The sequence below is a fragment of the Opisthorchis viverrini genome (assembly GCF_000715545.1).
Source record: "Opisthorchis viverrini unplaced genomic scaffold opera_v5_15, whole genome shotgun sequence".
Taxonomy (NCBI): Eukaryota; Metazoa; Platyhelminthes; class Trematoda; order Opisthorchiida; family Opisthorchiidae; genus Opisthorchis; species Opisthorchis viverrini.
In genome coordinates, this window is record NW_008751671.1 from 35,385 (window position 1) to 50,213 (window position 14,829).

The window sequence follows — 14,829 nt, forward strand, 5'->3', positions numbered from 1 at the left end:
CGTTTCATTACCGATCGAATCACAGTCACAAAGAAACAAAGAACTCCTTGGGGTCAGATCAATAAAGGTCACAAGTCGGGACTCAGAATGGTCAAGAACAGGGGTTACCCCAGAATCGACAAGAATACAGGGCGAGGGATGCCAAGTTCAGGGATCCCGTGGGCATGGACAAATCAGGACACAGGATAACAGGGAAACCAATTGAACCGCTCTAACGAACAGCTAATCGTGATCAAAGGTCAACCCCTGCTAGCAGCATATATATTAACACACACGGAACACCACTCAACCAACAACCATCAACACATCGCTATGCCCCACTATGCGCCCTAACAACGCACTGATGTCACCTCGGTTGGTGACAAAAAGTTTGCAATCCAACTGCCCAGCTCAGCGAGCAAACCAAAGACCATCTCAGCTACCTGAGTTCCCAACGTGGACTTTATTTTATATCTCCAAAGACAGCCAATTTTTGCACAAGTCCAGAAAATCAAGCTTTCATTTTCGGAGGAAAAAGTTAATAACAGGCTTGACTCTGAATACAATTGACGAGAATATTTTGAGAAAGTTTGAGATGAAATGCAACCTGGAACCCAGCTGAATCTCCCGGTTGTGATGTTCCTGGGCAACTGATTGTGTTGCACCAGGCCATCTCATGTTTCAGTCGCTACGATTTTCAGCAACCTTATGATTAGAGCATTACAAACATGCATCGCGATATCTCGAATATCGCAGCGACTGAAACATGAGACGGCCTGGTGCAGCGCATTCAGTTGCCCGGGAACAGGGTTCCCGGGTGAGCCTCTCGAAAAACCAAATTAATCTGCAATTGAGTGTATTTCGCTGATTTCGTGCAGTTTGGTTTTAATTAGAACATAAGGTTGACGGAAACTCGGGGACTGCGCCTACCTGATGAGGGCGAAACCGGTCGTGGGCTGTCGAAGAGCTTCCAGCAACCTTATGAGTATTGCATTACAAATACGTTACGGTTTGTTATCAACAAAATTCCTACGTCTAAAACTCCGACTTGAAACATTTCGACTTGTGTCAGTAAAACAATCGTATTACTTTAAACAGTTCGATTAATTGGATGTAGAGTTTTCCTGACTCGAATAAAAAGTGAGGACATTTCTACAGGATAAAAAATATTTCAGAAAATAAATTGTCCAAACCGCTGGATTCGATCATTGTTTTCATAAAAATGAAAATCCCGGGTTTTGGTGGAAAATATTCCCTAAAAAAGAAGTTTATTCGCCAAGAGGCTTCTTCAAAAGGAGTCAACATTTCAGACAGGGACACGCAGCTCTAAGGGATGTAATCAAAAAATGTTGTCCAGTGAAGGTGCCTTCAAGAAGTCGACCAAAGTAGCGTATCTTTAAGATGCTATCAATAATCTGGAACATCAGAATAGTTCGAATAACCCAACAGCATAAAAAATAAATACCCCGGTAATTTTATGTAAAAAGCGGTTTTTAATGCGCGAGAAATTGACACTCAACCAAGGAAGAAAAATCGTTCAGCTGTAGCACCCTTCCGGTGCCTAACTGTCATGCCTCCCGAAGGTTGCACGAGGGCTGGGATACTGCCAGTTTGCCCAAGCCTAGACAGGGCCAAACAAGGAACATGACATACTTACTGTTCCTGCTTTGATCAACCTTGTGGACAAAAATAAATTTTACACACCTGTTGTCGGACACCCACCACGTCATCACACCCATTATTATGGTGATGTTCAACACTCACCGTCAATTCTGATAAAAGCATTTGTAATGTAGGAAAAGAAGCAGAATTTAGAACAGCTAATATAAGTCACTGCCTGCCCAAAGCGCCCGGTTTTCAGTCTATCATGTCCACGGGTTCATTTATTGATCAATCCCAACAAGAAGTATCCTATCCATGGAAGCTCAAGTTTTATCTCAAGGATCTGTCAGCCGTTCAAACCAAAGACGGGTTTTAACCAGCGTTCTTAGTTTTTATTGACGAATACCGGCACTTGAGGAAAAACAATACCTAACCACAGGTACAACCACAGTTAGCCAAAACTAGATTCACTGGATACTGGAGCGTGAAGTTGAGGAATCTAGATAAGGACATGAAGTAAAACAACTCTACCTGCCACTTTATAATGTCAGAAAACGTTGTTTGATAAACCCAACCGTTTCAGTTGTCATACGACCAGTCATTTCCCATCATCGAACGGCCGATGTACGACCATACTCTTATATTTAGCCTATTTCACTTATCAGATGGAGCATATATGAGTGGATTTTCATGCTTGCTGGATAGCACACAGCATCAAAAACTTTTGATGACCTGCACTTGGTGTTCCCAAATGGGAATCCGCAAACTTGTATTCGCGGTCGGCTGAACCAGTGTCATTAGTGGGAAATGGATGGTAGTGCGTCACGTTCAAAACAAGAATTTGCGATTTTCCAGCGGTTAGAGAGCTTTTTATAGTAGAGTGATGAATCTACATAGTCATTAGTGACAGAATTTTCCACTACCTTGTAGGGCATGCAGATCATGGGTATGTGGAGTGGCTACCCTTTTTCAGCAATGACCTGAAATCCAAAGCATTCCCATTATGGACCCGAAAATGGATCAGAATCGGATCGCTTTGCTTTGACTTTGTTTCAACTTGGTGTTTTTGAATCATCGCAGTTCACGATATCATCAGGGCTAGCTCATCTGCCGGTCACGATTAAGTGAAGGAATGGAATGGAGCATTCCATTCTGAACAGTATTTTAGCAGTATCTGGATAAGCGTGTTTCCGACCGTGCCTACCCACTTCTTGAAACTACAAATACGAGGGAATAAATAGAACATCCTTCCCAAAAACGTACCTCGGACGCTCACCAGTGCTACGCACAGGAAACGAACAAGGGACTGAGTGTATCACTAACTGTTTGCTACATTTAACCATCTTACTGGAGATGCTACCAAATTTTTGCACAAAACAACGTATAACTTTGAGCACATCTCGTGCATATATTTGTTGTTGCAGCCAGTTTTGCAGTGTGCCTTTTCATTGTGTTGTCCGAACACAGCTTACAATTTAGATTTTATTGCAGCTACATAAGCAACAGTTCCAGCCAAGGGCCACGAGTAGTCTTTTCATCGTTGAGCATGAAAGTTCCATTAGTGAATGCTTCTTGTCAGTATTAGAATGAGATAAATTGATGAAATTCGCGTGCTTTTATGGATGGTAAATTTGTGTGGATTGGTGCTCTTTAGATACACTGTAGGAGTCAGCTTGTGAGGTGACATTACTTTAACTAGGGTAGACAGGTTGTTTGATAACCATGCCCAGCTCACAGGATTAATGAATATGGTCTTCAACTTGGAAAACACAGACCAACAGACTTGGTTCTGCAGCAAATTAGTGGTGCGGTCTACTGAAATATGAACCCAAATACTTAGGTACAACTATGCCGCAGGAAGGAGCAATCCACCACAGTAAATGACAGTTCCATAAATTACAAATACTTTCCTTCGTCCAGCTTGACCGTCAAGGAAGTATCTAGATGACAGAGCTGATTGAACATATGTCCAAATTCCCGAAGCAACGTGGAACCAACTGGCGCTTATTTGCAATTTTTGTCGCACGCTGTATAAATAGTAAGCTGTAAATCAATTATAGTTTACTCGCCACTATACAATGGCCTTTACCGCAGCGAGGAGACTTGGGTGGCACAACATGAAATTGCCTCAACCACTCAACTATAAATAATCAGATAAGAGGATTATGTGATATTGATGAATAAGCTCGGTTTAATTTTATAGCATCGGCAAAAATGGGTTGTAATGTTTTTTCAGACACCATGGGGGACAAAATGGATCTAGCTGTTGAGCGTATTTTTTATCCGGATTCGGGGTTGGGGGGTGCAGCCACTAAAATTCTATTCAATAACCGCGCTGAGTGGCACCTTAGGTTCCAAAACCCAAGTTTCATGATTAATTTCAGCCAATCTCAAGTGAAATGTGTCAAAATTTAAATGCTAAAGAGATATACACCCACAAGTAACTTTATGCTAATTTCTCGTGCATTAGAAAGTGAGGGTAGCTTATCTTGATGCTGATAGGCTGAGGTATGTGCAAATTACTGCGTCTTTGGTCATGCATTGGTGACAAGCATGGAGTGGTCTGTTTTACATTCAGTCTCCTCAGCCGTAAATCATCACACCGATGTGGACGAAGGTATAACGGTTTGCAAATCAGCTGATCTAAAACCATAGTTGAATATAGCAAGCCAACTAATTAATGGGATCCGTAATATATAGCTGCTTCTCTTACTAATCAGACGGTTTATCGTTCTTTTGCCTCGACATGTATTTCACAGTGACTTAATGAAAAAGGTCACCTTAATCGCTTGTTTCGTGGAGAATGTGCGAAACATACATAGAGCAGCTACATATGGACGTCGACACAACGGAAATATTTGTAGAACGTCTCTGAAATTGTTTATTATGAACCTAGGATTGTCCAAAAATCTAGTCCTGATGGACAAATTACCATGCGGTCGTCATATATACGTCGAAACAGCCAACTTTACTTTTGGATGCTTGTTACTTGTGGCGGGTCTGTCATAGTTTAGTGGTGAATGTCAGCTATATTCCGTCCCAACCCTGGAGCAGCGTAGTGCGGGCGCCATCATTACTATGAACTCATTTTTTCGGTATAGAATTCAATAGAACTATGTGTTTGGACCACCACAAGATAAACTTCGACTATTTCTTTATTTTATATCAACAGGTTGCCTTAGTAACGACCACTCTTGCGGCCGTTTGGACAGCAAACGAAAAATGTCGGCTTCGGGACTACGTGCCTACTTGTCTCTGCCACCTGACGGATCTCACGCCTGAAACTTTCTACGTCTGCCTAACGAGACCATACAGAAAGTGAAGTTCTCCTTTGACTGGGCTACCTTGAATCTGACCCCATGTCTACCAAAATCCAGGCCACTTTCCAGGCAAGATAATTATTGGTCCCTCCATGGGGATCGAGCAGGTCATTTACAATCTATCGTGGACTGGGTCCAAAGCGGCCTCTCCAATTCAGTAATTAGTTCGGTGATTTTATTTCTATTGCACTCATTACATCTACTACAGCTACTCGAATTTATCAGACTTCTCGGTGGCATAAAGGGTTAGTTAAAATATGAACAACTTTAGTACTACTACTGATGGAATATTTGACTCTGTAGATGACGAAAGGAAACGTAGATATGTTACAGTTGTGCCGACTATTTGTGTTAAAGCTACAGTTACATTCTAAACACAAGTGAAACATGAGCAGGAGCTATCAATCTTAGTCTACTTTACATCCAACAACAAGGCAAAGGTTAGCAATGGTGACAAAAGCTCTTGGGACATGAGTGACATTAGTTCAACGAAAGTACCACTACATTTTCAATAATGTCCTCAGGTGAGACACTGAAGCTATGAGCCAAATTTAACTGAAAAAATGTCGCTGAGGGGCGATTCCGTTGAGTCTTTAGTGAAAAATAAATGTTCAAAACCACATGGGTCGCATCGTCAAAAGGGGCGAACGATATTATTTGACGAATTCACACAAATTTTTGATTAGCCAGAGACGCCTCAGCTTTGGACTCCTTTGAGAACTCTGCAAAACGCTAATGGCATGCCTCCTGCAAGAGCTACCAGATAACCTTCTCTAGACGAAATACTTGGGAAAGCGCACCACGGGACGAGTTAATTGTTTCCTACACTCTCACAGGATAATGAGCCTCTAGAACATACAGCACCACGGGATTTAGGCACACAAAAACTGTTTGATAACCACTTTGGTGTAGAAGACTGTTGTAATCAGTAGATACAACACATAATAAGTGCCTCGTTTTAACGGTTCATGTCAAAACATATTCACTGAAGTCTAGCACAGCTAAAAGATGAATGATGTAGTTTCGACTGAACTTCCTCTTCTGGGTTTTGTTCTGCTGGACAAGTCATTTGCTTGTGCAACTGTTCGCTCCCGTCTATTCATAGAACTTTCATTCTATAGCACAGAGCTCATTTTCATCCCACTCTTTTCCAGAAGAACAAGGATTAAAAGAATTATTCCTCGTTTCCGAAATCTACAATATAAAAATGCACAGTAGCAAGCTAGCAGCCAACTGTATTTTCCGATGACTTCAAGCCGTGTGTGGTTTCTTGTATCTGTGTCTTCCCTAAACTTTGGTTTTTTTACGGTGATGCCATCACCCATGCGGGGATCTCTGTCTAAATTTTTACTCTGCGCTTGTTGGCCACTGATTGAGTATCGAAAGAAAGAAGAAAGCTTGCGTAAAGTCATTCAGAAATCGATTTAAGCCTGTCTTTCTACCTCAGTAAAAACTGGTTTTATCCCATAGTGGGATACGTTTCTCGTTGGCGCACATGTAGCTTGCCACGATTGACAGAACGAAAACAAATTAGTCAAAAATTAATGCCGACCTGCCAATCACGTGGCGAACAAGATTCTGGACATTGATAAAGAATCAAACGTTGCAAACTACGAATGCGACATGGAGGGTGCCAAACCACAATTTGCTACATTCTATGAAAAGAAACATTCAGAATTTACCACCGGTTCGTTATCAAAACTCAATGTTACTGATATCCGTTTCTTGTTGTTTTCTCACTTTACGGATTAGGCGATAGTCATACGAAAACTTTAGTCTAAAAAGGGTGCATTTTCGCAACACAAAGCTTCTGTTAATTACGTTTTACTTTGCCTAACGTGGGCACTTTTCCAGCGGCAAACAGCATCTGATAAAGTTATCTCAAATGGTTCCTTCTGCCATTTTCTTGAAAACGCAGAAGCCAACCCAGAAGAGATGCGAATTGCTGTTGTGGCTAGTCATAAAAGTTTTACTACACCAATTGCTGATTAATGAAACCTATTGGTCTTAAAAATGTCAGTCGTTGTCCTTCACTAATCGTTCAGAAGTCACCAGCTCTCTTATGCGCGAACAGCTAGTAAACTGACATCTGCTATGTTGTTAAATTTTTTCATGAGAAGCAGCTTCGTTTTTGAATTGAAGTCAAGCTACTCACACTCAATGAGGAAGTTAGAATCGGAATAATCGTTTTTGGTGAACCGAATGATGACCATATAGATAACGTTTTAGTTGAGTAACTTTGGGGCAGCTGACGTGTATAAATACATCTATACAAATATATAAATGGGAAAATGAACCTAGAAACTGGATTAGGACAGTGTAGACATCTAGAGATGTATGGCACTCCCGTTAATTCAGCTGTTTATCGTATTATGGGACTACGTTCATGGGCAATGTTTCCTTCAAGCACTAGGGGGCAGATAACCTTTTGATCGACATTTCTGATGAGGCGTAATGGCCTTTATGAAGGATGAGACTTCAGGTTGTTTGCTACCACATAGGTAGCAGTCGCCCAAGACGTAGTACGACGTACCGCGATTGCATTGCCAAAGTTGTCAAAAATAAACACAGGGTGACGAAACTCTATTAAGCGCTTATAGGGAATATCAGAATATCAGTCACAGCCCATTCGGCAGAAATCATTTGTGCAGCAAACTCACGGTATATCGCTTGAGGGCTATCCCGCGGGCCCAGTGCATCATCCTTGAGTATAACCAGTCCGAAACTACCTAGCCTGTCTTGCTTTGAAGGCTCCAGTTCCTTGGAAATTGAACTATCTAGTTTTTACATTTATTACCTGTGTTTGTTAACCGTATTTATTACTGCTACCACTATTACCATTAACTATTGGTCTAGAAACCCACTCGTATACACCATGTAGCAGTTGTCATGATCACATTCGGCTATTTGTTAACGGTATGAGGAGATCTGGGAAGGTTTCAAAGGAGGTTTTGTCCCGTAAGTGGGTCCAGTGAAAACCGTTCGGGCCCAGAAATCAGGAACTGGTATTTTTTCTATTGACGATACAAGTATAAGAATGCAAACGTAAGGATGCAAACGTTTATGTATAAGGTGTCACAACTTCTTCAAGACTGAACCACTCATGTTTTTTCACTGACCTGATTGGTCCAGAAACGGTTATCTACTCAAACTTGTATCGGGTTGGGTCTGGATATCGCGGATGGCAAGCTGAAGAGGTGAAAGGTTCTGTTGGTCCTTAGTGAGAACCGTCGCAAGGCGCATTTCGCGAATCTGCAGAGAACTGGACATCTACCGTTTCACTATGGATGGGTCTAGTCACTAGAATGGTTGACTTGCTGTCAGGAAGCAAATAGTCAAAACTCACTACAATCACGTAGCTCACGTCGATTGAACAGACAATCACTGTTTTCCTTTTAATGAATTACTGAAAGAATGCCCCTGTGAAACTTGGCACGGTTTTCCTTTTGGACACATTAATTACATTTTGAAGGCAGTGAAAATATTTGTGTTTTGGTATGCCTAAGAAGGGTCAAACAGCTGGAGACTTTCATCTTCCCAGTCAAGATTGACTTAGGTCAGGGAAGTGACCATCAAAATGATCGATTCGCTCAAAAAATGAGAACAGATACCCAAAGTTTACTAAAAATTCTCGTTACCAGTTAACTTCAGGCTGTGGTATGAGATTTTTGCTCTCATAGATGTGTAAATGGGAGACAGTTTTCAAAAGGTCACGCAGTTGAGGCCAAGCAAAACTTCTTAGGGATGCCACAAAATATATGAAAAAGATAAATACTTTATATTCTGAAAATAGCGTAGACCAAATAACATTTTATCATACGCTTGGGCCCGGAATAAGTCGGTGAGCTTTCGTTTCACGTAAGTGCCGCAAGCCATCCAACACACCCAACACTACCTACTCATATCGACCACTCTAAATGGACCGACTGTGTTCCCAACTTTCTTCTGAATCCTAGCCAACTTCCATCCTATCCTGCTGTACAATTGCGTTTGAAAAGCAAAGTCGCTCGGTCCCCAACATGAGTATGTTCGTGAATAAAACGAGAAGCAGGTCGTAAGTGGAACTCCTAAAGCCTAGCATAGAAAAGAGTAATGGGGTGTCCGTATTCAGTTATCTGGTTTTCAACAAATCTGTAAGCATCATTCTATTTTATTGAAAAAGACGAATTGAGGAAAGCGAGTCCGAAATAGACGACTGTCGTTAGGGCGAGAGGTTCGTAGACCAAATACAGCTTCGCTGAACACGTGTTTGAGTGACCGTAATGGGAGCAGAAGACAAAATTGCTGACGTTGTCTCTAGCTTATGAACAGTATAATGTCAAATACCTTAATACTGTTACGAACTCGACTTTCAGCGAATCTTCATCCATACAAATGCTGACTGTTGTATTTAACAGTGAGGGTAGAGCAGTTTATGTTTCACGTCGCTACTAACTGTGACCCAGTAGCATACATCGAAGCAGTCGGAAAATAAAATGTCATTTAGCCAAAGAGATATTTTCCAGAGAATCAGGAAAGTGGGAACTTACTGATCACAGGCAGTGTGAGGATAGCCATTTTAATCGATGGACATAAAGCCACTGAGCGAGCGTGAACGATAGTGAACGCGATGATACACCAGTGACACACAGATTGAATTTCTGTCGCAAAAGATATTCTTTTAACCAAAACTCCTGTTGACAGATCATGATACTCATGAGACTGCCAAAAGCTCATGGACATAGCATGATTGGTTCCGCTACTCTTTACGATTATCAGAAGGTATGGTTCCCGAGATTCCATCAAGCTTGTGTCCAATTAGAATCCAAATTCTAAATAGTTATCGAAATACAGTCATTTTTAAAACTTTTGGTTTTGACGAGAGTCTTCGTTAAAACCAAATGATCTAGGAATGAGTGCATTTCATGCATTGCTTAGAATTTCTGTTTAGGCGGAACCTATGGTTGATGAAAACGGGGGGCTGTGCTCACTTGATATTGCAAACGAAGGACTAAACCAGTAGTAAGGCTATCAGGAAGTTTCAGCAAACTTATGAGTAGTATGTTCCCCCCAGAAAATATACCACGATATCTCGAGTGCTGTTCTAACTAGAAAACGGCGTAGCTTTGGTGCAGCGCATTCAGTTGAAGAATATAATGAACGAAGGATTCAGCCGAATTCACTTGTGTCTTGCCCTAAAGCCAAATTAGTTTGCACGTGGATCTTATCTTCTTTGTACTCGTCCTCTCAGCAGGCCATTTAGAAGGGCAAACGTTTGAGAGTTTTAATCTGCTACCCTCAGCACCATGCAAGTTTCTAGACAAAGAATCAATTGGAAATGTCGAATGGTTAAGATACACTTCGCTCTTGTGTGACCTATCTCTCCCTATTTAGAAACCAAAAGCCAGTAAGACCGACCCGGCTTGACGCCACTCCATGCAGTGTTCATGAACGGACTTTGCGGGTCGGTACCGCGACTTGTGCGTCACCCTACTACTTTCCAACACTGTCCAGCTTTGAACGGTACCTATCAGTCAGCATGTGAAAGGTTACTTATCTAGAGAGTTTGCATTTTATATTTCCCGAGCTTCATCCGCAGGGCCGGCAATATAGTAAACAAACACTTTGTGTTTGTGGTCTATTATTGGGCATCTGTTTATTATTCCCATCCATTATGACAGTTCCTCACTTCCATCCTGACTTACGGGTGGTCAAGAACCAAAAGAATCCCCAAGATAAACTGACATTCTGAATTCGTACGGCAAATCTGCAAGATTGGTTTGGGGTGTAATGACGGAGGGGACACTGTGAAGAAAATAATTAGATTCGACTGAGAAATCAGATGTTGTGATGGCTGACTACGAGAACATCGAATCACTTTTGTGCACAGGTTGGCGCATCTGAAGAACCAGTGTAACAACCATTGGTAAGTGATCATGTCAGCTACTGGCATACTGTCATATTCCGTACTACAGTCAAACACTATAGTGTAAGATTGTGAGTTTACAGAACTCACAGGTCTACATGTTTGCAAAACACGACTTTTAGTAGTTTGGACCAGTACTCGGCACTTTGGATCTCAAACATTTACCAGACACTTTGAGATTGAGATTTGTGTTCACCTGACCATCTCTTGGGCAGCTAGCTGCACTAAACCGCTTAGTCATACTGTCCATTTGGTCCATCTACCCAGAACAGAGACCTGTCCCCAAACAGCGATTGGCTAAATTCTTTCATGTGTGATTATGTATGGGAGGTATTCTGTCAAGTGATAGGTGACTTGTTAGTCCTTTGGGAATCGCCCCACCACCAAACGAATGCAAGGCTTTACGTGGCACGGCGGTTGAAAAATGATTTCTGTTATTCCTCTCAACAGAGTACTACTGGACTTCAGGGGCAGACAAAATAATATCAGGGCTTAAGCTGCGCATGGCATAGGGGATAGCAGTTCGAATAAGAGACCCGATTATACACTCAGATTATTTAAAATGAGTTCAGCACCTTCTCATTAAAAACTTCACGATTATCCAGCTTGGTCTGCGTGACGACACTGGTGGAAGCTAACCCCAAATTGACCTGGGGTGTACCCTTAGTTAGTTCCGAAAAGGTAAGCAGCGCAACCACAGTTGTATAGCTAGCATTTGTTTCCGGTGAAACCACCTATTATCGAGCGGGTATCAGTCAATCCCAATGGATGCATGCAATGAATGCATATGAGCTAGCCAATAACACCGTTGTCATTTCTTCAGCAATAACCATTCTGTTTCATCACACAGAACTTGACTTGGACTGGCTTGTTAACATCTGCGTAACCGCTGTTCGAAAATCAACCTAACGAGGATTGCGCTTTGAGGAATATGGCTAGTTCTAGTCAAACTAGGCAGATCTCTTTGAAACTAGTGAAGCTGTGATTGCTCCACACAAGTGAAGAGATGTGGTCATTCACCAGTTCACAAGGTTGTCGCTGATCTCTCGTGGCGGGCGATATTCAGGGCTTCAGAAAAACCCAACCATAGAAGGGGGAGCAAGAAAAAGGTTATGAACAAAAGGACTTTCTCAGGCTACAAGAATAATTTTTACAAGTTTAGGTCCTTAACATACTTTCAGAGGAAACATCTACTTTCCCACTGACGGCTATATCGCTTCCAATGTCAAACTCAGCACACTTCTGGATTAGTTGGAATACACTTATGACAAACCACTCCTGTATTTCTAACACAGTCCTTATTGTACATAGCTGAAATAAGAGCGATTTTGTGCAGTTGAGAGAGTCGTAGACATCATACACGTTGGTAGAAGAAGTAGCAAAAACATCTTTAAGAGACGGGGTCGATTAGTCAAAATAGTTCTTTTCGGATCGCACCCACGCTGTCAACCAATGTTAGCGGGTAGACAGCGAACCATTTCCGGTCACGATTTCGGTATTTCATAGATAACGATCGAAGACATGCTTTCAACTTTGCTGTTCTGCACAGCATCGTTGCGGTGGGAAACTAACTGGCTATCTTAAATTGGTATCGAGAAACTCGAATAAATGGAACTCTGAATATACATAATTGAAAGTCGAACCAAACCCTAGCAATCACTGACTTCACGCAAGACCAAGAGGAAGGCAGAGTCTGCTTTAACTAGCAACATCTTTCTACATGTTTTCAATGAAATATCCCAAATAATGCAGAAACGTTAGTCGTCTTTTGCCAAAATGAAACAGACGTAACGGATTGTGAGGCTGAGCATATAACTTACCTGCAGACATTTTGGTGCTGTTGTGGCTACTATACACGATGCCGGTGGCTAGATGAATTAAGCATCAATTTTTCCAAACGCGACGGATCAAACGGTTCTGAAGAAGTCTGAGTATTTCCAACTTGTGAATATCGGAATGAATATGAAGTTCGGGACTCGTATGTTTTTTGCTTCTATGCAGGTGTGTTTGTCTCTGAGAAATGTGCGAAATAACTGAAGGAAAGTCTCGAAAGTACTGGTAGTGTTGGTGATCTGCCGCTGCGTCAGTCGAATTCGGTTTGAAACGGGTTGGTGTTTGCAGTCAAGTGTTTAAAAATGCCCTCAAAGGATATGTTAAACGAAGCTTCGCAGCCTCCAATCTGTTCGACTAAACCCTCAAATCTGCTTTTGGCCGAGCCACCACATGGGTAAGTCGATCAAGACGTGAATATGTCTTGATACGATCCTGAAAAATGTTCTACTTCATGTCTAACTTGGGCAGTGCGGACAACCCTGTTACGCCTGCGCACACAACACAGTTCCCGCTTAGTGTTGTGTGGGATTAGTTAAAATTGTGTGCGTGTTTGGTCTACTTGGTTGGACATCAAATGTGTTTTCGTTGCACAATAATGCATGTGTGCACTGTAGTATCCTATTATAGATGACCACAGGACCTTACAGGTGGTTAGGTTAGGTGCCTGTAGGGAACGACTGCACACAGCTATCGACGTTTCCTCCGGTATTTGACTGTGTGCGTCCGCAGCACGGTACGGACGCGTAGTTGTGTACTCCGTACTATCCCAAATGGTGACCGCGGTTTGGTCGTCACCTCCACTCATCTGCGTGCGTCCTCTCGTACGCGGCGTGGAATGCAATGCCACACTTAAAGCAACTAAGTTACATTGTTAAAACGACTGGGGATGCATGAACCGTCTCCTGTTATGGAAAAATACCAAAGATAACCACCGGGTACCCCCTGAATGTTGATTAGGTGGTGAGCAAAACCATCAGGACTACTGGTTGTGGCACAACAACAAATTTGACAGCAAAATCACTGGGTAAACAACCAGGCAACCTATCCTTGGCCAATCTATTTTTGGCGCTGATGTGAAGTACGTTGGTGAAATGTGACAATGTGCATTGATTATGTTGGCCCGAAGACGCTAGCCTGCGGTGTGCGCCAAAATGTGCCAACAAACAGGTTAACTAGTAGCACGGATTCAGAATTGGTCCAGCCGTGGGAATCATTTCGGCTTAGTCAGCGATGTATTGGGATAGTGGTGAAGTTCAGTGGAATGTGAATTGGTGGTGCACGGGTCTGTTCACAGCATTTACGTTTCCTGATTTTACTCGCTTACTCTAGCACGTTCCACTAAGTTCATGACACGCACGTCAAGTAGAGCGACTCGGTCACTGGTCATGAGAAGGCTTCAGCGAGTCGCCTTAACAATGCGTCAACAAGAGCTCATTTGCGAAGCAGTGAAGTGTAACATGGTGCATGTTGTAACGAGCACTCTCGGTCACTGGTCATGAGAAGGCTTCAGCGCGTCGCCTTAACAATGCGTCAACAGGAGCTCATTTGCGAAGCAGTGAATTGTAACATGGTGCATGTCGTAACGAGCACTTTGTAACAAAGGCCAATGGTGACTGCTTCTTGGATGGGTCTAAAACGATTGCTTTAGGCTCTATGGAGATTGTCTTAAACTCTTTTTTTGTCCCTGTATTTTAATAAGTCTTAGCGAAGTGTTTAGATTTGCACTTGATTTTGCTTAGAGAGTTTGTGGAAGTGGAAGCCGACATGATCGGGCTGTTGCTGCTAGTGTTGCGCTAAGCCTTAGCAATAATTTAACAGGTTTCAGATGTTCGCAATGATCAAATCTACTAATCCCTTGAGCAGTCACTCAAGGAACCCAAGTTATTGAATAGAAATAACATCTTATTTATTGGTCAAACTTCAGTCAGCCATTCGCATTTAAGTCACGCAACCACACTGTGAATCTAAGGGTTGAGTGAGGTAAGCCTAATTAGGCGGAAGCAAACTGTGTTGTATGCTCAAGTAGTACTGGTCCAGAACACTCAGCACTAATATGTGGTTTCCTCTTTGCCGTTAATATGTTGTGAATTGACCAGAGCATATTTTCTCCTGGCAACTGAGGAATTCGAAATGGATATTGTCGTCTCGTCAATAAACTCTTTTCGTCTTTCTGGTAGAATATACACCATC

At 42.2% G+C, this 14,829-nt stretch overlaps 1 protein-coding gene across 1 annotated transcript in view; it reads right to left on the reverse strand.

Moving 5' to 3' along the window:
• T265_01376 (hypothetical protein) overlaps positions 1–13,018 on the reverse strand; it is a gene marked incomplete at both ends in the record, with an annotated part of 30,542 nt that extends 17,524 nt beyond the window's left edge. The window contains one exon of the mRNA XM_009165402.1: positions 12,627–13,018. Coding sequence (XP_009163666.1) covers positions 12,627–12,636 — 10 coding nt within the window. The remainder of the gene's footprint in view (positions 1–12,626) is intronic.
• Positions 13,019–14,829: the final 1,811 nt, after the last annotated feature.